The 22,423-nt window shown below is 44.5% G+C and overlaps 1 protein-coding gene across 3 annotated transcripts in view; it reads left to right on the plus strand.

Moving 5' to 3' along the window:
• The window catches only part of CDH13 (cadherin 13), a gene marked incomplete at its 3' end in the record, with an annotated part of 1,096,460 nt that overhangs the window by 670,027 nt on the left and 404,010 nt on the right, over positions 1 to 22,423 (plus strand). For all 3 annotated transcript variants that reach the window (XM_080645767.1, XM_080645766.1, XM_080645768.1), the window contains one exon: positions 4,512 to 4,656. In XM_080645767.1, the coding sequence (XP_080501893.1) occupies positions 4,512 to 4,656 (145 nt within the window). The remainder of the gene's footprint in view (positions 1 to 4,511; positions 4,657 to 22,423) is intronic.

The following is a 22,423-nucleotide window of genomic DNA, read 5'->3' on the forward strand; positions in this document are numbered from 1 at the left end:
ACTGGCTGCTGTGGTGGGAGGGGCTGGGCAGGGGGCAGAAGGTGGGCCGAGACCTGCCCCTGTGCCCACTGCAGCCTCACGGCCCACAGTTCCTTTCAAGGTACACAAATCTGTGCACTGGGCCCCTAGTAAAAGTATAAGAGTGAACTCTATTTAAGATTTTCTTTTTATACAGATGTTAAAGGCTCTGCCCCTTTAATTAAAGTACACATGCATTATTTTGTCTGCTCCAAAAATCAAAGTGTGGGTGTGTGTTTGTGTGTGTTTTAATTTGCTAGTGAAAAGATTGTTAAAGAAAAAAATGAAAACTATATCTCTCTAAGCATACCTTGTTTCACTTTTGCTTACTAATTTCAAATTCTGTCCATATGTATATGTTACCTATGTATGATACACATGCTATTTAGCCTATTTTCACACAATATTCTTAGTAGATCAACAAGGTTTAATAATTATTTTCTCTAATGGCTGTATTCTAGCATGTTGTTACATAAACATTCATTCAACTAGTCCCCTTTCACTGGACATTTAGTGGATGCCAGTGTTATTTCATTACTAGAAATAAAACTACAGTGAATATTTTCATATATGTAGCACAACCTAACTCAAATAGAACTGGGAGTGGTATACAAATGAAACAAAATGTATGAGTTTTCAAAGCTTTTGTTGAATTTCGTCATGCTGCTTTCCAAAAGAATGATATCAATTAACAGCACCATTATGTGGGGTACTGTGCTGATTTGTAACAAGGGTGTTTCTCTCTTATTTTACTAATTTGGGTTAGTTTTTTTTCCCTTAATTAACTTGAGAGAGAGAGAGAGACATCAGTTGCCTCCTGTAGGTGCCCTGACTGGGATCAAACCCACAACCTTTTGGTGTACTGGATGATACTCCAACCAATTAAGCCACACCAGCCAGGGCTAGGCTAGTTTTTACATTGGTGTTGATAATAATAACAGTAGCAACAATAGCAGGAGCTAATTGAATATTTCTTTTTTAAAATTTATTGATTTGAGGGAGAGAGAGAGAGAGAGAGAGAGAGAGAGAGAGAGAGAGAGAATAATTAGTTGTTCCACTCATTTATGCATTCATTGCTTACTTCTTGTATGTGCACTGACCAGGGATCGAACCCACAACCTTGGTATATTGGGACGGCACTCCAGCCAACTGAGCTACGTGGCCAGAGCCTCATAATATTCTTGAGATATTTTATGTGACAGGATTTAAGTGACTTAGAAACATTATGTATGTTAAAAATATACTATCTGAAGCCTGATTTCATGTGGTCCAATCTAGACTACACCATACAATCTCTGTTTGCTTTATTTCCCTCCACACAAAAGGGTCCTAGGGTTACTGTGAGGATCAATTGAGTTAATATAGTAGAGAGCCTGGGTAAGCACTGGATAATATTGATTATTATTCTTAACTAGAGGCCTGGTGCACGAAATTCGTGCATGGGGGGGAGGTGTCCCTCAGCCCAGCCTGCACCCTCTCCAATCTGGGACCCCTGTCAGGCAGTCAGACATCCCTCTCACAATCCAGGACTGCTGGCCCCCAACTGCACGCCTGCCTGCCTTTCTGATTGCCCCTAATGGCTTCTGCCTGCCAGCCTGATCACCCACTAACCACTCCCCTGCCAGCCTGATTGATGCCTAACTGCTCCCCTGCCAGCCTGTTTGCCCCTAACTGCCCTCCCCTGAAGGCCTGGTCACCCCCACCTGCCCTCCCATGCAGGCCTGGGTCCCCCCCAACTGCCCTTCCCTGCACGCCCAGTCACCCCCAACTTCCCTCCTCTGCCAGCCTCGTCACCCCTAACTGCCCTTCCCTGCAGGCTTGATCACCCCCAACTGCCCTCCCATGCAGGCCTGGTCCCTCCCAACTGCCCTCCCCTGCTGGCCATCTTGTGGAGGCCATCTTGTATCCACATGGGGGCAGCCATCTTGTGTCTTGGAGTGATGGTCAATTTGCATATTACTCTTTTATTAGGTAGGATTATTAGATAGGATAGAGGCCTGGTGCATGGGTGGGGGCCAGCTGGTTTGCCCTAAAGGGTGTCCCAGATCAGGGTGGGGGTTCCCTTGGGGTGTGTGGCGACCTGGGCGAGGGGCCTGTGGTGGTTTGCACGCCGGCCAGGCCCCCCGGCAACCCAAGCAGAGGCCCTGGTATCTGGGATTTATTGATCTTCTATAATTGAAACTTTGTAGCCTTGAGCGGAGCCAAGCCTCCTGCTTGCTTCATGGCCACAGCCATTTTTGTTGGGATTTATTTATCTTCTATAATTGAAACTTTATAGTGGAGGCCAAGGCAGGTCAGGGCTGCAGAAGGTTGGCTTCCTCCATCCCAGGGGCAACTCAAGCCTCCTGCTCTCTCCAACTCCATGGCTGCAGCCATTTTTGTTGGGATTTATTTATCTTCTATAATTGAAACTTTGTAGCCTTGAGCGGAGCCAAGCCTCCTGCTTGCTCTGTGGCCGCAGCCATTTTTGTTGGGATTTATTTATCTTCTATAATTGAAACTTTGTAGCCTTGAGTGGAGGCCTGGGCCTGCCAGTGTGTGCAGAAAGCTTGGCTTCCTCCATTGCTGGATAAACCCAAGCCTCCTGCTCGCTCCGTGGCCGCAGCCATCTTGGTTGGTTTAATTTGCATACTCGCTCCTGATTGGCCGGTGGGCGTGGCTTGTGGTGTAGCGGAGTGATGGTTAATTTGCATATTACTCTTTTATTAGATAGTATAATGAGTGTTTTTAATGTTATGCTGGGATTCCAGCTGCAGAGGCCTCTTCCTGAGGATTCCCACTATAGAGACCCTTTTCTGACTGAAATGCTCAACCCCCTTCTATGCAGGGACCACCACTGATATCCATGGAGAAGTGCTGCCGTACCTGCTGAGTTCAATCCAGGCTGAATTAGGCTCAGAAAATAAGAGCATAAGGTTACTGTGATTCACTGGAAGTGTCATGACATAAATTCCTGTTCCCAAGACAATAAAGCTAATGTTTTTCTGCTATTATTTTCTTCAAACTTGAGATCTGATGGTAATTCTGTATTGGAAATGTTTCATGGAATTATGAAATTCCCCCATCTTATCTAATAAAAGAGTAATATGCAAATTAACGATCACTCCGTTACACCCACAAGCCATGCCCACCGGCCAATCAGGAGCGAGTATGCAAATTAAACCAACCAAGATGGCTGCGGCCACGGAGCGAGCAGGAGGCTTGGGTTTATCCAGCAATGGAGGAAGCCAAGCTTTCCGCACACACTGGCAGGCCTAGGCCTCCACTCAAGGCTACAAAGTTTCAATTATAGAAGATAAATAAATCCCAGATACCAGGGCCTCTGCTTGGGTTGTTGGGGGGCCCGGCCGGCCTGCAAACCACCACAGGCCCCTCACCCAGGTCGCCACACACCCCAAGGGAACACCCACCCTGATCCAGGACACCCTTTAGGGCAAACCAGTTGGCCCTCCACCCATGCACCAGGCATCTATCCTATCTAATAATCCTATCTAATAAAAGAGTAATATGCAAATTGACCATCACTCCAACACACAAGATGGCTGCCCCCATGTGGATACAAGATGGCCGCCACAAGATGGCCAGCAGGGGAGGGCAGTTGGGAGGGACCAGGCCTGCAGGGAAGGGCAGTTAGGGGGGACCCAGGCCTGCAGGGGAGGGCATATGGGGGTGACCAGGCCTGCAGGGGAGGGCAGTTAGGGGCAAACAGGCTGGCAGGGGAGCAGTTAGGCATCAATCAGGCTGGCAGGGGAGTGGTTAGTGGGTGATCAGGCTGTCAGGCAGAAGACGTTAGGGGCAATCAGGAAGGCAGGCAGGCAAGAAGTTGGGAGCCACTTGTCCTAGATTGTGAGAGGGATCCCAGATTGGAGAGGGTGCAGGCTGGGCTGAGGGACACACACCCCTGTGCATGAATTTTGTGCACTGGGCCTCTAGTAGATTATAAGGGCCTGGTGGGCAGGAATCCTGAGGTCTCATTCAGGACCCAGCAATGGCTTCCTTGCACCAGGAAGGCTCTCTATACATACTTACTGACCTGAATTTCTCCAAAACATTACTATAAACACTTTCAGTTATTTTCTTATGTACTCTGTTTATAACTGCTTAGTCAATTATTTTTATTAGCATAACATTCCATTTAAGCATAATGATGTTGGAGAAAACAGAAACAATGTAAGCACATTTTCTCAGCTATGGCTGTTTTTTTTTTTTTTTCTTTCTTCTTCTTCTTCTTTTTTTTTTTTTTTTTTTTTGGACTTCCTTTGCAGATTTGATAAATTAATTATAAATTTCCCAAGGGGGATCTACCATGAATTGATCTTTGTCTTTCATTCTCTAATGTTGAGTTTCTATTCTAGTCACAGTGTCTATCCATTGAGACCACAATATTGCTGAGGGCTCATAAAATTGCTGATATAACCAACCTTCTCCAGAAAACCTGGTTTCAATTTTCATAATTAATTAAACCCTCTTTCTCCATCTCTTTGCTCCAAAAGCTATTTGTGGAGACCACTGATGTCAACGGCAGAACTCTTGAGGGGCCAGTCCCTCTGGAAGTCATTGTGATTGATCAGAACGACAATAGACCAAGCTTCCGAGAGGGCCCCTATGTTGGCCATGTCATGGAAGGATCGCCTACAGGTATGTTAAGTTGGCTTATCATTAGCATAATGGCTTGGGAAGTGGCATACTCTGATCTTTGGGCACTAGAGAGACTATGTATTGCCTCTCCAACTTATTGTTGGTATGCATTATCATTGACAATATTTCCCTGGGTAGAAGCAAGAGCTGAAAAGATGCAACTCAGAACATGACTGGGGTGTTGCAAGCTATGAAAACATCTCCCCTTGTCCCTAAAGGTGATCCTTCAAGGGTGACGGACATCTAATTCTTTAACGCATGGCTACAATCGGACACAATGTAAATATCTAGCTCACCCTTGTGAGGCCCCAGGCTGGACTTTGTGAAACAGTGGGGCTGTGACGGACATTAAAGTCCCCACTGCAAGCTCCTCAGTTATTTCATAACTGCATTTTAATCAGAACCATTTTGGAAAACTGGGTAGGCCTTTTTTCTCCCCTTTCCTTAGATGTGCATGGAGAAACCTTTGTCCTCAGTCAAAGGGCCAAAGGAAAGACATTTTCTTTTTCTCCCTGGAAATACTTGTACCTACTGTTATAAAAATGACTCAGAGTTATTACAGACTCCTTTTATCTTCTCCCCACGTTTAACCTTTCTGTCAGGGAAGGTTTTACAATTAGAGCTTCCTTTCTGGCCCAATAGATACTAATTAAAGCATTCTGTGACCAGCAGCAGAAATCAGTCCTAAGTATAATGCTTGAGAAACTGAAGAGCAAAGAAGAAACATCCCTAGTGTAAGGCTGTACTTTGATTTTAAGCTTTAAAATGCATTTAAGTGAAAAAGCGCCGTATTAAGTGTATCACTGAGGCTGTGTCTAGATAATGGCAAAACAAGTAAGTAAAAGTCACTCAGTGGCCAGATGAGAGATGGACACTGGAGAGCTGGTTACCTGCCCTCCCACCCTCCTCCTGAATTGATGGGATGTATCAATAACGTGTAGTTACATGAGCTGCTGAAGTGTTGTCATGGTAACCTGCCTAGACTACCAGGTGAATAATTGTAAGTAAGGTGCCTAAAACATCTCTTCATTTTCAAGGAGCTGGATCTCTATACACTTCATCAGATGCCCAGGGACAGGAGTGAACCTCTGTCTTCTGGAATTTGACTGCATTCCGTAAAAAGGAGAGGGAATTCCCTGTGTGTGCTGGAGGGCATTTGGGGTTGAGGGTGGTGACAGAGGGGTGAAAACAGCACCGGAAAATCAGAGAGTAGCAGGTGGAGGTGCGTCAGATCACTTCGAGCAGAACTTCCTGTGGCACCTCTCAGGAGGCTGCTCTGATGGAGAGATGGCTTTTGGTGAGAGAGACCCTGGAATTTGAGTTTGATGTTTATAGAAATTTTAAACAAGCTGGTGTTCACAACAAGTTAGGAGAACCAATGAGGAAAGCTATTAAAGAGACTGGAGATGGAGCAGAGCAGAAAAATGATTCTCCATTTCCATCTGTGGTACCCGGGCATTGTATATGAGTGACTGGAATTCAAGATGGGCTGGGAAAGTGTTCTAAATGTAAATGACAATGGTGATATTTCAGGCAGCTGTGAGCAGGTGCATATCTCTGTATATTATATGTGTATACGATTAGACAATGTTCAATTTACCTCCCACTGTGCCCTTCCTTAAAGTTTCAGAAAGAATTTCAAATTTTAATGTTTTATATACACATCATATTTTCAAAGAAAATTGAATCCTTTGTGTATATTGAATTTCTTAAAGCACAAAGCAATTTGGTTAGGGTGGACGCATCTCCAGCAAAACATAAACCATCTAAAACTTCAATTTATAATTGGAAATGTCCTATAAAATACAGAAAGCCTTGGAGATCAGTATGGAGGAGCTTCTACCAGCTATGTGGAATTTGGCCTGATTTAGTGTTGTCTTTTCAGTACCCTCTGGGTTTGACTGTAAAGCAGTTATTGGAATGGCATCAGTCAAAGTTGGGTTGAGAATGTGGAACTGTGGAAAACTTTTAGAGGAGAAATCAGTTAGATCACTTAGCGCCTGTGGGAGAGCTCAGGCAAGGAGGCCCCGAAGCTTCCATGGAGACGTAGGAATCTGGGAAGGGTGACAGTGTCCCTCTCTAAGCACCCTCCACAACCTTAACCATTTATAAGTTATAACAACAAACACAGACCCGCTATAGAAATGATCGCCTCTCCCAGTTTCATAATCTCTCACTCATGTGTGGCTCTAAAAATCCTATGTGTTGTGGACATTATTCTGGGTCCACTTTACAGAAGAGAATGCTGACCCTGGAAAGAGTTCAGTGACTTTGCCCAGTTGACACAACAACAGATGGGAGGCAGTGTTCAGGGCTCAACTGTATCACCCACCTTCACATCATGTGCTCTTTCAACGGTCCCCAAATCTTCCCGGTGAAAACAGCTGTTAAACTATGATGAGCACTTACTGTATTCTGAGACCTTTATATACATTCCTTTATATACACTGTATCACTTCCTACATTATACCAGGTCCTACCCTGAGAGGTGGTAACTCTCCCATCATACAAATAAGAAAACTGAATCTCAAAGAGGTCCAGGAATTTCCCCCAAATCACAAACAGGGAGATGAGCTAGAATCTGTTTTCATGTCTCTGGCTTCAAGACACAGGCCCTTTCCCATGTACCATGTTGGAGCCGGCTACCTTCCCTCACATTCTTGAGGACGGACTCTTTGCAGGCCCAGCTGAGGCAAAATATTTGTGGGGTTCTAATCCAATGAACTGATTTAGCTTCTGACAGAAAGTGACCAGCTCTCTGACCAAATATTCAGGCTCATTGAATGGCTTTTAATATATGTGAGCTATTGCTCAGTCTCTGGGGTTAAACAGCATTCAACACTGGGGTCCTTGTCCTCATTCACATCACTCTCTTCCAACTCCACATAACCAGGGGTGCGACCTTCACAGCCTCCCAGAGCACCATGCTCAGAAGGGCCCCAGGGTTGCTATTATGCTCTGCCATCGCCATCTTAAAATTGTTAAGAATGGCTGAACAAGGGGTCCTGCATTTTCATTTGGCACTGAGCTTCACAAATGATGTGGCTAGTCCGGTGCCCAGCATTGTGGCCTAGAGTTGGGTTTAATGCTCCACTCACCTCTTTAACAAGGTGAGCCCTTGGGAAGGTTACTGAACCTTCTAGAAGGCTCAATTGCCTTGTCTATAGATGGAGTGGGTATATAATAGTGCCACCCTAGAGAACGATATGCAAGGAGTAAATGGGACAATGTGCTTCACTCAGTGCTTAGAACATAATAAATGTTCAGGAAATGCCAATGTATTGTTAATACTGCAATTATTTTTCTGGCAGCGAACCCACTAGGGAAGGGAAGGCAAAGGGACATATAGTTTGTGTGAAGGAACATTCATCTCCCAACAAACCAAGTATCATTTTCATGTTCCTGTGTACCCGGATGCCATCTGCCCCAATCCATCACGTGGGAAGGTCACCTATATTTATCTGTTTGTGCAGACAGGAGACCATTTCCAGCCCTCAGCAATAAACTGCAGGGTAGTGTTCTGGGAAATCATTACTAGATGAAGGGAGATTAACAGACAGTAATGGTCTTTGAACTTTGCTGGCTGCTCCCTGGGACCAGCCAGAGTTCCGTGTGAACCTGGTGTTTTCTGAATGCCTGAAGCATGCCAAGACCGTGGGAATTAGGGATAGAGGAATGGGCAATTTGAAGTTCCTGGAGGGCACACATGCCAGGGCCCACAGTGTTGGCTGGCACCCACTTCCCAGTGTTTTGCCACTTACAGTCATCTGGATACTCTGGGAAGAGCTAACCATGAGGAAAGTGTGCTTCATCCAGAAGCAGACCCTGGTGTGAGGGTTGAGGCATGTGGTTTACCTGAGGTGGAGGATACCAGGTGAGGGGTGCTACAAGGAAGGGAAGCAGGCCCTTTCAAGATGCCCGTGAGCCAGCTACCGTAGTGGGCAATTGTGAACTTAATTCCTTGATGGACAGGGGGCTCTAGGAAACGACATAAAACACACCCAGCAGCATTATCCCAGCCCAGAGGCCAAGGAGCTGGGGTATCCATCCCCATGCCCATCAAAGCTGTCCCTAGAGGGACTTACCTCCTGGGGACTTTCATCCAGCTGTGGGCATGGGAAAACGGCATCCGCAGATCGGGGGCAGCCTTCCAACAAGGCACAGGAGCTGGCTGTTGGGCAGGCCTCAGCTATGCTCGTCCCTGCACGCTTGCAGCCACCCTGGATGTCAGCTGGGACAGCTGGGAGCATGGCACCCAACACCTGGATAGGTGGGGTGGCTTAGAGGGATGTCAGGGAAAGGAGGTAGTGGGAGGAATATGTTAGTCCCCAAACGGCATGACTGAGAAAGAGGAATGTCTCTTTAAATATGGGTCTGGACCTAGAGGGGCATGTCCTGACTCCTAAGAGATCCCCTTTGTTGAGGTGCTGACACTTCTTGAGGCTGCTGAAATGGAGCAGAGATGAGCAGCTAAATCCTCATCCTCTAACTCCTGAGAGCACAAGGACTCTTGCCTTGTCTTGCTTCCTCTCATGCTCCCTCTATTCCCCCACCCAATAGTGCTGTTGAGCATCTACTAAGCTCCGAGGGTGCAGCTGTGGACCTGCCAGATGCTGCTCATTCCCTCCTGGCATGCAGAGCCCAGCAGGGAGACTGCAACCAATACGTAAGTGTTGCAGTGTGGTGAGTGCAACCAGGCACCCACGCAGGATGGGGTGCTGTGAGGAGAGGGGGGGGTGTTGAATTCCCCCCACCCCCTTGGAATCCACCTGAGTCTCCATTCTTCAAGACTCAGTTACTTTGATTTTTAAAGAGGTCCTACCTTGCTAGACATAAGGAAGAACAGCCGATCAGCGGCCTCTAGGACAAATGGCTGTTCTGAGAGCTCACCTGTGCTTGGCAGTGGCTGTTTTCCAAACTGGCTTGGTCTAAGTAGAGATTGTTGTGATATTTGATAGTTGACATTTGAGACCTTGCTTAGTATAAGTGATCGGCATGTTGGTATAACCTGGAAGTAAAGTCCCTTTTCTGGTCACCTGTTTACTCGTCGCAGTGATGGCCATGCAGCTTTTCAGTCCACCCGCTGTCCAGTTTTCCTTCATTGGTATTTTTGGACTTTCACCTTGTAGTTTCTCCCATTCTCAAGTCTCCTGGCCAATCCCAGGGGCTTTTGGAGCATTGGACATGTGGCTATTTTGGGTTTCTGTTTGGTTGGTTAGTTCACTCATTGTTTTCTTAAGCAGATATATTTATTTTAAAAGCAAAACAGTTCAGCTTTTTGCCAGCTTCGTTTAAGTGAAAAAGTGCAATCGCCCTCAAGTCTCACTATCCAGAGGAAGCCATCATTGCCATTATGGTGAGCAGAGTTCCAGGGCTTCCTCTGTGTGTCTACATACAGGGATGCACATGCACAATTTTACAGAAATGGAACTTGACTTTCTTTCCTGTGACTCACTTTCTTCACTCTGTGTGGTCCAATGGACATTCTGTAAATCAGTAAATAATATCAAGCCATATCCTTGTTGTAAACAGTTAGTGCCTAGATCTACCTTCATCTAATTAGCCTGTTGATTTTAGTTGTTCTCACTCTTCTGTACTTATAATCAATTCTACAGGGGAAGATCCATCTCTTCCAACTGTGTGACAGTTTGTTTAGCATAAATACAAACAAGTGGACTTGATGGGATACAGGACATGCTTGTTACATTTTGATGCATTTGAAGGGGATGCTTCTAGTCATTGGATTATATTTTATCTTGGCTAAGTTTGTACATGAAGATACAATAGTCTTTCTTTTACATCTCAACCTACTGGTGGATTTTTTCTTTTATTATATTCAATATCTCCAAGTTTTTTTGTGGTCATTTCACTAACTGTATCTGTGAGCTATAAACTTCCTTGCTCTAGAATCCTCCCTGCATTTTGTGGTCAAGGAAGAGGACTGAACTTGTTGACCCTGCGTCACCATTGGGGTCTTAGCTAAGGGGCTTTGCCAGGAACAGATGTGGGCAGCATGAGGCAGTACCATTCGGAGCGGATTAGGCAGCACTTGAACTATGCTACAAATCACTCCAGTGTAGTTGATCATAAAACAAAATCTATGAAAGTGCTGTGTAATCCAACCAGAGACACCTTCCCAAAGGGAACATTTCAGAAATAAAGTATATCAGAAGTGCTGAGTTATCTGAACTTTGCTCAAGAAACCGAATCTCCACCAAGTTGCTCCTAACCAAGTCTGGGGACCCAAGGTAATGTGTTAGGAGCTCCAAACCAAGCCAGTCAAGACCTTGTCATAGCCAGTAGGTGTTTCCCTCCTTTATGTCCTAGCCCCTCTCTGATGGCACCATTGCATAGATTACGATTCCCATTGCTGCTGGTTCACTAGAGCCTTCAAGATACCGTAGGGCTTAGTGAGACGGGGAGGATGCCTGGGCCCCTTGATTCTTTTTAAAGAATACCCAACCAGTAAAACTGCATGTCTCCTCTTTAATGTGGGTAACTTTGAAACAGCTCTTCTCATTTTTATTCAGAGCCCGCTCTCCACCTAAATTTAGATATGAGTCCATGGGGTGGAGATCAATTCAAGAGACAGATACCACCTTGTTTCTTGAATCATTTTTCTCTCTAATCATGAAGTATTTGTTCCTGGCCAGCCTGTGTGTCTGTTTCCCTCTGCCAGGCATCCATTTTCATACGCATTCATGCCAGATCTCCATGTTCCAGGCGCTGTGGTAACCTGGTGGACTGGAAATATAGGCTGCTGTGCTCATGGAGATGACTCCCTCATAAAAATAAATGCTTGGTAGCCCTGCCCCACTAATTTGTTGGACATATTTTAGACTCAAGCTGGAAGTCATTCTTCCATCACTTTACATTTCAGAGAGAGAATGATTTGTATCATCAAATATTTTAAAATTAAATTAATCAATCAACCTAATTAAAATAATTTAAAGTGGAGGGAAGTTAAAGAAGCATTGGTAGCTTCCAAGACTTAGTGGTCATCCTACAATCTTTTGAAAGAATAAATTTGATGGGAGTTTCCAACCAAAGTGGAAAATCAGGTGACAGTTGAGCAGCTGCAAAACGAAAATGAAACAATGAAATGAATAAACAGGAGCATTTGAGTCCTTTGGATCAAATAAAACAAGGTGATGTAAAAGAATGACAATGAGGTCAAGGAAGACTTCTCTAAGGAGATGATCTTTAAGCTAAGACCAGTGAGAATGAGAGCCCACAATGTAAAGGTACTGAGCAAGGATGATGCAAGCAGAGGGATTATGAAATGCAGGAATGGCAGATGGAGGGACAGAGAAGAGGCCAGCGGGATGGGAGAAGGTCAGCAAGAAGACACCTGGGTGAGTTCAAGGAGACAGGCAAGTGCAAGATCCTTTTGAACAGAAATCAGCAAACTATGAGCCATGGGCCAAATCTGTCACCACTGTTTGTTGTGTTTTTAAAATAAAGTTTTACTGGACACAGCCATGCCCTTATAAGCATTGCCCATTATTGCTTATTTAAGCACTAGAGGCCCGATGCACGAAATTCGTGCTTTCCTTCCCCCTACTGCTGGCACCGGCTTCCCCCTGGCACCCAGGACACGAGCTTCCCTATGGCACCCGGGACCCGGGCTTCCTTCCAGCTGCCAGCAGGCACCTGGGACCCAGGATTCCCTCGTAGTCCCGGCTTCATCTGGAAGGACATCGGGAAGGATGTCCGGTCTAATTAGCATATTACGCTTTTATTACTTAAGCATGGGCTATGGCTGTTTTCCCACAATGTTAGAGTTGGGACACAGACTGTATATTGCACAAAGCTAAAAATTTATATTACCTGTATATCTATAAATTTAAATATTTAAAGTATTTTTAAATAAATAAGCATTCTTTACCTGACCCTCTGAAGAAGTAGGCAGATCCTGTATAGAGCTCCATAAGTTTTTATTTTACTTTAAAATTAGTAGGAAGCCCTTGGGTGGTTTTTACAGTAAAATCAGCTTTTACCATGCTCCTACTTAGGGAGGTTAGGTTACTTCCCCAAGATCACACAGCTGGTGGGTGACAAAACTGGAATTCAGATTCAGCTAACTCGTAGGCCCTTTCATTTCCTCTCCATCTATGTTGCCCACTGTCCTTTAGCCACTTCATCCATGAAAAAGTTAAAATGAACCCAAATCTGCCACCTAAGTCTAGACAGCATTTCCTTATATGCAATGTGTGTGTATGTGTATGTATGTACATTGTGTGTGGGTCTAAGTATACATATGTGTATGGATAGATGAAGGAGAGAGAGGGCAGGAGGGAGGGAGAAAAATACCAGCGGCTGTCGTTAGTCATTTTATCCCAGCCTAGCTAGTGGGGTACCTCCATGTGGCCCGTAGTTACTGGCAGTGGCCTTCTCAAATAGAGCCAGATTCCCCCCTAGCAGTCATTTGGGAGACACTTAAGGAAAACTTCTCCAAGATTCTTAGGCATGTAGGCTGTCAATCAGGACAGTCTACACATGTCAGTCAGAAAAACTTTATAATAAACAGCTTGAAAAACCAGCTTTCACTGCAGCATCACCATGCTATACATGCCGTCCTTTCTGAGGGAGCGTCCAGGGTGGCTGCTTCCACCTATCTGCACAGATACCTTTGAACCACTCTACCACAATCTGTCAACAGTGCACAAAAGAAACCCTGGGTAATTTATGTATGGAACCACCCCTCTTCTTAAGTAAATGGAAGAGCCTCAGATTTCTAAGTTTAGTGGGGAGAGGGCATATAAAATTTCTTTCAAGTATATGTATTATAAAATATAGGTCATGAATTGATTTTTCCAATATATCAAAGCAAAAAAATTAACAGATTTACAGCTTTCTTGCTTTAATTATGACTGAATTTTTAATAAACCAAGCATATTTTCCAAACCTATTTTATTATTTAGAAGACTGGCTGTTTTCAAAGATTTCTCAAAAGTTTGATTTAGGGAATTTTCAATGCTTTCTTCTTGCTCTGGTTTTCTACTTTTGTTTAGAGTATTTATGACAGTGTTTTTTAAAAAGTTATTTATTGATTTTAAAGAGAGACAGGAAGAGAGAGAGAGAAACGTCAGTCTGTTGTTCTACTTATTTATACATTCACTGGCTACCTCTTGTTTGTGCCCTAATCAGGGATCAAACCCACTACCTTAGCATTTTGGGATGACGCTCTAATCACCTAGCCAGTGCTATCACAGTTATGATCTGCTAGGCCTGTGCTTAATAAGGGGCTGCTCACACAGATCCCCTCTTTGTGGGGAGGGCTGGGGGGGGCTCATGTTTCTCTAGTTGGCCTCTATGTCCTTAGGAAAGGTCCCTTTTCAGATGAAGGAAGACCTCACAGTCCTGTCCCCTGACCATCAAGACCGGATGCCCTGAGCTGCTTGCTGTCGGTTCCTGGGCTTCTCTCACTTCTGCAGTTTCACCCTCTCTCTTGCTGAGGAGGTTCTATTCTCATTGGCTCACACCCAAGTCACAAGCCAAGGACGGAGGTGATGACTTGAAAGGAATCTAGACATGTGAAATTAAGTTAATCGGGTTCTTTCTGTGTGTGATGTATCAGGCAAACATGGCTGGGTGGATTTCCACTTAATGGGGAATGTTTGATGTAGTTCAACTTAAAATTCTGATCCATGCAACTAAAACAGATAACCGAAGAGACCCTGCTGCTGCTGTCAAAGAGACACAGGGTTCAGACATCGCAGAGCAGTGTTCAGCTGTGTGGACGGTTTGCTCCCTCCCCAGACACTTTTGGTGGCTACACTGGGGGCAGGGAGGGTGTAACTGGCATTTAGTGGGTGGAGGCCAGGGATGCTGCTAAACATCCTACAATACACAGGCCAGCCCCGCCACAAAGATTATTTGGCTCAAAATGGCAGTAGTACCAAGGTTAAGAAACACTGCCCTGGATGGCGAACATGAAGAGTGGGTCATGCAGCCCGAATCTAAAGTCTGTAGGAGAGGCACTGCCGAGTGTGCGCACTGGTCAGGATCTCTGTGTGGGCTCTGGGGTGAGTGATGGGGACCCTGGTCCTGTGAGGATGGTCCATCAGCACGCACTGAAGTTAACAGTGGCCACTTCATGAGTGGGGGCGGTGCTGGGCCCTACGCAAGTCCTATGCATTATTTCATTGACTCACCACCGGAATCCTAGGAGGTGGATGCAATGGTCATCTCCATGTTTCCAACAAGGAGGTTGAGGCTTAAAGAAGTTAGAAAACAATTTTTCAGGAAAAGAGACCTCCTCCCTAGTATCCATTCAGCTCTCCTTTAGTAACAGACCCCGGCTACCACAGCAGCAATGTGTCCATGTAAACCCTGCATTTCCCAGCCTCCATCACAGCCGGATGTGGCATGTGATGAAGTACCATACAGCGAGCCAGAGCATGTGCGAGGTTAGATTTCTGGGATGAGTCGGGAACCAAGGCAGTTGGGAAGAGTGCCCTTTGCCCTCCTCCCACCCATTTCCTCTCACTGCCTGGAATGAGGACGTGAGGCTTAGAATTCAGGAAGCGACTCTGCTTCCTGAGCTGGCTTTGAGAATGGAAACCATGTCCCAGGAAGGTGGTACAAAAGGTAAAATGAGACTGGATCCTGCTGCCTGTGGAATGTCGTGTTAGCCTCTCTCCAGAATTGTTTTACATAAGACAGTCATGAACTTCTCTTATTTAGCTCACGGTTACATTGGGGTCTCTGTATTTGTTGCCAACTGTAATAAAACGGCCATATCTCGTGTTACTCAACCAGTAAGAATGATAGCCCAAACAATTTGACTCCAAGCCATGCTTTTAATTGGGGCATGCTATGTTGCTCTAGACATTCAAACCCACTTTCTTCTGTATGTGTTTCATGCCACTGTTTTTTTGTATAGTAACAAGAAAATTGAGCCTTTATTGGGACAAAAATGGTTTTTGTCTCCTCCGCTGTCTTAGAGTTCTTTCCAGAAAACATTCTGAGGTCTCTGTCAGTAGATGTTTTCATTGGATTAAAAACAAACTCAATCCTAGGATGGAAACCTTCTTAGCACAGCGGTTTTGACTCCCTCCTATCACAGTAATTTCAGATCATAGGCCAGCACTGATTATCTGAAATTACCCCAACACGGGGCGTCATCATGTGACTGCCATTGACGTCAATGTACTGGCCTCACATCCACATCCCCAGGACTAGAGAAGGAGGGAAAAGGCACGGGAATGTTATTTTTCTTTTCTTGCTAGTGAGCCAACTGGAAGTGCATTAGGAGAGCTATGTGTTCTGACAGGAGCATAGCACAGGGGCTGAGACCTGGCTCCTGGGTCCCAAAGATCTGGCTTCCAGTTTCATGTCCTCTACTAATTGGGAGACCTTGAACATGTTCTTACCTCTCTGAGCTTTGGGCAACGCCTCTGTAAAATGAGGATCACAATAATGTCCCAAATGGTAGCTGTGATGTCCGTGAGAAAATAGAAATCAAGCTTTGAGCACCTTGCCTGACAAATACACACGTGCCATAAATGTTAGCAGCTACCGAGCGCGTTCTTTCTCAATAAGAATGGATTCAAGAGGGTCATAGTGCCACCTCCTTGCATCCTGCAGGGAGGGAAGATCTCTGCCAACCAGCAAAGCTGCATTCCAACCCTGGCTCCTTCTCTTATCAGCCCTGTGAATTCAGGTCTCTATGTCCTCATTTGGAATTGGTGATAATCTACTGAGACAGCGTTTTGTATGAATTTGAATCAGGAAAATGGAAAATGATGCAATATGGAAATAATAACAAAATCTCATTTGTGCACAAATTTAGAAACAATGTAATCTCCTAAATTGTAAGCATTTGTCAAGAACTACATAATTTCAAAATGGCTGGCAGGGTTTTTGCTCCCTCTCTCTCTCCCTAGGCCTGGCCGGCGGGCAATTAAGGCCGATCAGGGCCTTCCTTTCCCCAGCTGCCAGCAACCAGCCAGGGCCTTCCTTTTTTCCCAGTCGCCCCCTGGTGGACAGCGCACATCATAGTGAGCGGTTGAACTCCCGGTCAGTCGAACTCCCAGTCAGTTGAACTTCCAAGGGGACAATTTGCATATTAGCCTTTTATTATATAGGATATATATACATATTACGTGTGTGTATATATATGTATGTATGTATATCTACACATATATATCAACTTTGATGAAATATAATTCACATATGCAATTCGCTGATTCACCCACTTAGAGTATATGATTCAATAGTTTTTAATATACTATTCACAGAATTGTGCAATCATCACCACAATCAATTTTAGAATATTTCTATCGTCCTCAAAGGAAATCCTGTATCCATTAGAAGTCATTTTCCATTTATTCTCTGCTCCCTACCCCCACCAAAAGAGCTCCCTATCCCTTAGAAACCACAAAGCTACTTTTTGCCTCTATAGATGCCTATTCTGGACATCTATATATATATAAAAGGCTAAGTGACTGACGGTACATCCATCCGACCAATCGACCAGCTGGTACATATGATACACACTGGCAATTTAAAAATAAATGTTGACTAGTGCATGTACAATACATTTAAAGCTCTCACTGGCACCAATCGCACGAGTGTGTTTCGATCTATCATTGTTGATCATGAATTTGGTTGACACTTCTATTATTTGACACTTCTATTACAGAGAAAGAGCGAATAGCGATATTAAAATATTTCTTCTAATTAATTTCCTTGCAATGTGCACGAATCCATGCACCAGGCCACTAGTTTTATATAAACGGAATCACACAGTATGTGGTTTGTTGTGACTGGCTTTATCCATACAAAATAATGTTTTCAAGGTTTATCTGTGTTATATGTAGCATGTATCGGTGCTTTGTTCCTTTTTCTTGACAAAGACAGGGTTCCTGAAATAAACCTGCTGTTACCACAGTTGATGCCACTTTAGCTAATAAAATAAGCACACATCATTCTTTGTCAAGATGAGTCTTAAATTATGCACGTTCTTAATTATTTGAGGTATTTGAAAATGTGTCCTTTATATAAAGTACACCTGTGCATTACTTATCTTGCAGTTGTGTTATAAGAATTAAATGAGGTAATATATGGAAGTTCTTGGTAGCAGGACCTGATAAAGGGTGGCCCCTCAAGAAATGGCCCCTCCCTGTTTTGGTTGATTTGTTCCTTCTGTAGCACATCTACTTGTCATCTGCTTTTGTGTCTCCCTCACCCTAAGGAATCTCCATCAATACAGATTCCAATTGATTAAGTAAAAGAATTACTATTAAGTGTTTCCTAAGGAGTTTGTTCACTACAAAACCCCAAAAATGCCTTGGGGGGGGGGAAATCCAGTTTCCACTAAAAGGTCCAAGTTTTTGGAAACCCATCAATGGTTCAAGTTACGTACTCCTTCATAAAATTCCATCAATATCCATGTATTCATAGGTAATCTGAAAACTTTACTTTTGTCAACCTGAGTATATACATTTCCATTATGACAGTGGCACTGGATATATGAATTTTAATGAAAGACAGCTTTGAAAACAGCCATCCTATGGTCTTTCATAACTTATTTCAGCAAGATGTGTGAGTGAAAGCCATTCAGCCCTTCATCCCCACCCATCACCCTTTTCCCTCAGCAACCAGGTACCACAGCACACAGACATCTCTGCTCCTCAACAAGCCACTATGCTTACCTCCTATGTGGGAGATGAGTGCTTTTAAATATATTTTTTATTGATTTCAGAGAGGAAGGGAGATGGAGAGAGAGATAGAAACATCAGTGATGACAGAGAATCATTGATCGGCTGCCTCCTGCATGTGCTCTACTGGGGATCAAGCTGCAATCCAGGCATGTGCCCTGACCTGGAATCGAACCATGGCCTTCTGGTTCATAGGTTGACATTCAACCACTGAGCCACACTGGTCGAGCAGAATGGATGCTTTCAAATTCGTCATTCCATTTCATCTTCCCAAGGGTGCTGAGGATCATTGTCACCAAGTTTCGGAGGAGGAAACAGCTCAGATAAGCAGAGGACAAGCTGTGTGAGAATGGGTCTGTCTAACCTGAAATCACATCTTCCTTCAAGGAGACTGCATATCCTGTGTCCTTGCAGGTTATTACTTCTTAGTATCCTGCACGTCCTCCATAGTCAGACTTATTTATTTATCTACTTGGTGGTCTCTGAGGTAAGCATTCAGTGCTGTTCCCCAGCCAAGGCTGTGCATCTGAATAGGAATTGTTTATTTTATTGCTCATGGGAGATGTAACAAGCAAGCAACAAAAACTGTAGTGTGGTTGCAGCTCAGAGCTTGCGGGCTAAGAAGCTGCTCTATGTCGCACATGTCCATGGGATTTTTCCCTGTAGGGTGAAGCAGTCCAGCTGGGCCCGGTCCTAATTCCATCTTAAAGGGCAAGGGCAAGATGCAAGACAAAAGGGCAAATACCACCAGAGGAAAACTTTCTAGGGTTAGAAAAACTATTACGAGGGATCTAAAGAGGAAATTTGGTGCTAGATATTTTCACCTAAACATTGTTTACTATAAATGTCCTTGCCACGAGCATTTTCGCCACATGCCTAATGTGTCATAAGGCAATTTCACTGTAAAAGGTGAAATAACTGGCCGGCAGTCTGTTTCACCTTTGGCAGACGTAACATATTGAAGCTGGCCATCAATTTGGTTTCATTTCTCTCTGGAAGTTCTCAGTGTACCCCCACTTTTATACTTCATAATCACACAACGGTCTCTACAGTGACGAGGAGATATGGTGGCCTTAGAACACAGGTGATGACAACTGAGTGTATCAACCCGGTAGAAAACACAGTGACACAACTGACGGAGATGTGAAATGAGAGAGCAGAAAGCCACACTGCACCCCACCCTAGAGAGTGAACACACATCTGCCTGTGAATCCTGCAATGAGCACAGTCACCCTCCCACCCGCCAACTGGTTTACCAGGCTCTGGCCCGTGCCCAAGAGGGGCCATAACTCACAGCAGTCCCTAAGAGCACTAATTATTGGTTCTGTAGTGGCAAACTGATACCTCTCTTTGTGAAGGGAGAAATTGTAGCAAAAAAAAGTGTGATGCTGAGCAAGAAGACAAATCAACCAGCAAAACAATGTATAATGTATTTTCGTTTTTTTGTAATCAAGTCTTTTTAATTGTATTAATTGTTCAGGATTCATTTATCCTTTTTAATGCCCCCTCTTTTCTTTTTTGTTATTTTACCTTTGGTGGCAAAATTGCCCTCTGGCCACCTAGTTGTGCAGTGAAAATGTTTGTTGTGGAAATGCTGGTGACAAAGATGTTTAAGGGAATCGTGCTCACAGCAAAAAAAAAAACAAAAAAAAAAAAAACAACGGACACAATTTTAAATCCATCTATTAAAGTTTCCATCAGGAATGCTTTCTGCTGGAAACAAAATAGAAATTTAAGTGGCTTAAGCCTCTCTGGTTGTTTTTCCTCATATTCCCAGAAGCTGACAGCACGTCGCGAGTCTCCAGCCTTTCTCTGTGGCTCTGAGACTCAACACCTGAAAACACCACAGCTATGTCAGTGGTCAAGGAAGAAGAAAGAAGGAAAGGAGACCATGTCCATGGTTTTCATTGAGAAATACATGTCTAGTATGTATTATATATGCAGTTATATGTATATAACTGGCTCACATAGTTATGGAGGCTGAGAAGTTTCAAGATCTGCAGTAGGAAATCTGTAGACCCAGGAACGCCCGCGGTGTGGTTCCATTGCTTCAGCTCAAGTCTGAAGGCATGTCCCAGCTCAAAGCCGGCAGGCAGGAGGCGCTCCCTCACACTCAGCCTGTCTGTGCTAGTCCTGTCTTCAATTGACTGGGTGCGGCCCACCCACTCAGGGGAAGGCAATCTGCTTTACTCATCCATTGAATCAAATGTTAATCTCTCCAGAAACACAGAGAAAACCCAGAACAAAGTTTGACCAAATGTCTGGGTGCCCCATGGCCCAGTCAAGTCGACACAAAATTAACCATCAGTGTTGTAGGCAGAATTTTGAAGCCCATGAGCTCTACCCCTGTCTTACTCTGTGGTTATGTTACCTTACATGGAGAAAGAGACTTTGCCAATGTTAATTACGGTGATTAATCAGCTGACATTAAAATGAGGAGATTATTCTGGGTAATCCAGGTTAATCCAAATAATCATAGGAGCCCTTAAACTTAGGGAAGGCAGGAGAGTAAGATGCAGCAGAAGAGGGAAGTCAGTGAGGTGAGGCAGAGGGAAGTTCAGAGAATTTCAAAGCCTGAGAAGGACTCAGCCTGTTGTTGGCTGAAAGATGGAGTTGGGCCATATCAAAAGCATAGGAAGGAAATCCATTCTGCTGACATCCTGGAAAGGAACACACCACTGCTGACACCCTGACTTCATCCTAGAGACCCTGGGCAGGAAACCCAACAAGCCCCTCTGTGTCCAGAATTCTGACCCACAGATATCATCCTATATAATAAAACCCTAATAAGCAAATAGACCAAATGGTGGAATGACAGGCAGAACGACCAGTCGCTATGACGCACACTGACCACCAGGGAGCAGACACCCAATGCAGGAGCTGCCCCCTGGTAGTCAGTGCACTCCACAGGGGGAGCACCACTCAGCCAGAAGCCAGGCTCAGGCTGGCAAGTGCAACGGCAGTGGTGAGAGCCTCTCCTGCCTTCGCTGCAGGCAGGCAGTAAGGAGTGAGGGGTCCTGGACTGTGAGAGCCCCGGACTGCAAGAGGGGTGTCTGACTGCTGGATCGGGCCTAAGCTCACAGGTGGACATCCCCTGAGGGGTCCTGAACTGCAAGAGGGCGCAGGCCGGGCTGAGGAACCACCTCCCCGCCACAAATGCACGAATTTCATGCACTAGGCCTCTAGTGAGATAATAAATGGTGTTCTTTCAAGCCACTAACGTGGTGGTAATATTATAGCAGAAATAGAAAACTAATGCAGTTTTCTATCCTCTTACATGCCAGTTATGGGGTTTCCATTCTTTTACATGTCAATTATGAGAGAAGTTGCTTTTCCCAATAGTGAAAACCAAAATAGCCAACCAAATCACAGAAATAAAGAGAAACACACAAACTCATAAACTGTTTAACAACCGTCAAAAGTTCAGTTTTGAATGAATTACCAACTTATAATTTTCAAGTATTCCCAAGACCAACATCATTCTTTTTCTTCTTGCAGTACATTATTTATTGTTATTTTTCTTGTAGCAGTCAACATCATTCTTAAATAAAAACAGCATCAGAAACAATGTTCAGGAAGTGCTTAGCAACACATCCCAAAGATGCTCCCATAATTATGAATTATTTTGATATTGATGTGGTTCTACTAATGATGGTGACCTCTCCTTTGAGGAGGTCTCGCTGACTGCATTAGGGATCTTTACAGGCAAGTTCCCAGGCCCTGCAGCTTTCAGAATGACAGTGCCACTTCCAAAGTTCGCCTCACTCTCCTGGAGTAGACATCTTTCATCAGACGCTGGGATTTGAGAGTAAACAACACTGACAAAACAACATCATCCCTGCAATAAGGAAAAGTGCCATCACTGATGAAGTTCAACACAACCTTAGCTGACTTAACAGCATCGCAGCCAGTGGTCCAGGGATTGTGCATCTTTTAAATATTCTCCTGCACAATGCACTTGGAACCTGTGTGTTGGCAGGGACCCTTCCTGAGAGGCCCCTCAGCATATTTGTTTGAAAATATAGCCTCTCCTGACCTGTCTGCCGTTCCAGAAGTCTTAGGATATCTGAATCGTGGAACAGAAAAAGTCACAGCATGAC

Source organism: Plecotus auritus, assembly GCF_963455305.1.
Source record: "Plecotus auritus genome assembly, chromosome: 10".
NCBI lineage: Eukaryota > Metazoa > Chordata > Mammalia > Chiroptera > Vespertilionidae > Plecotus > Plecotus auritus.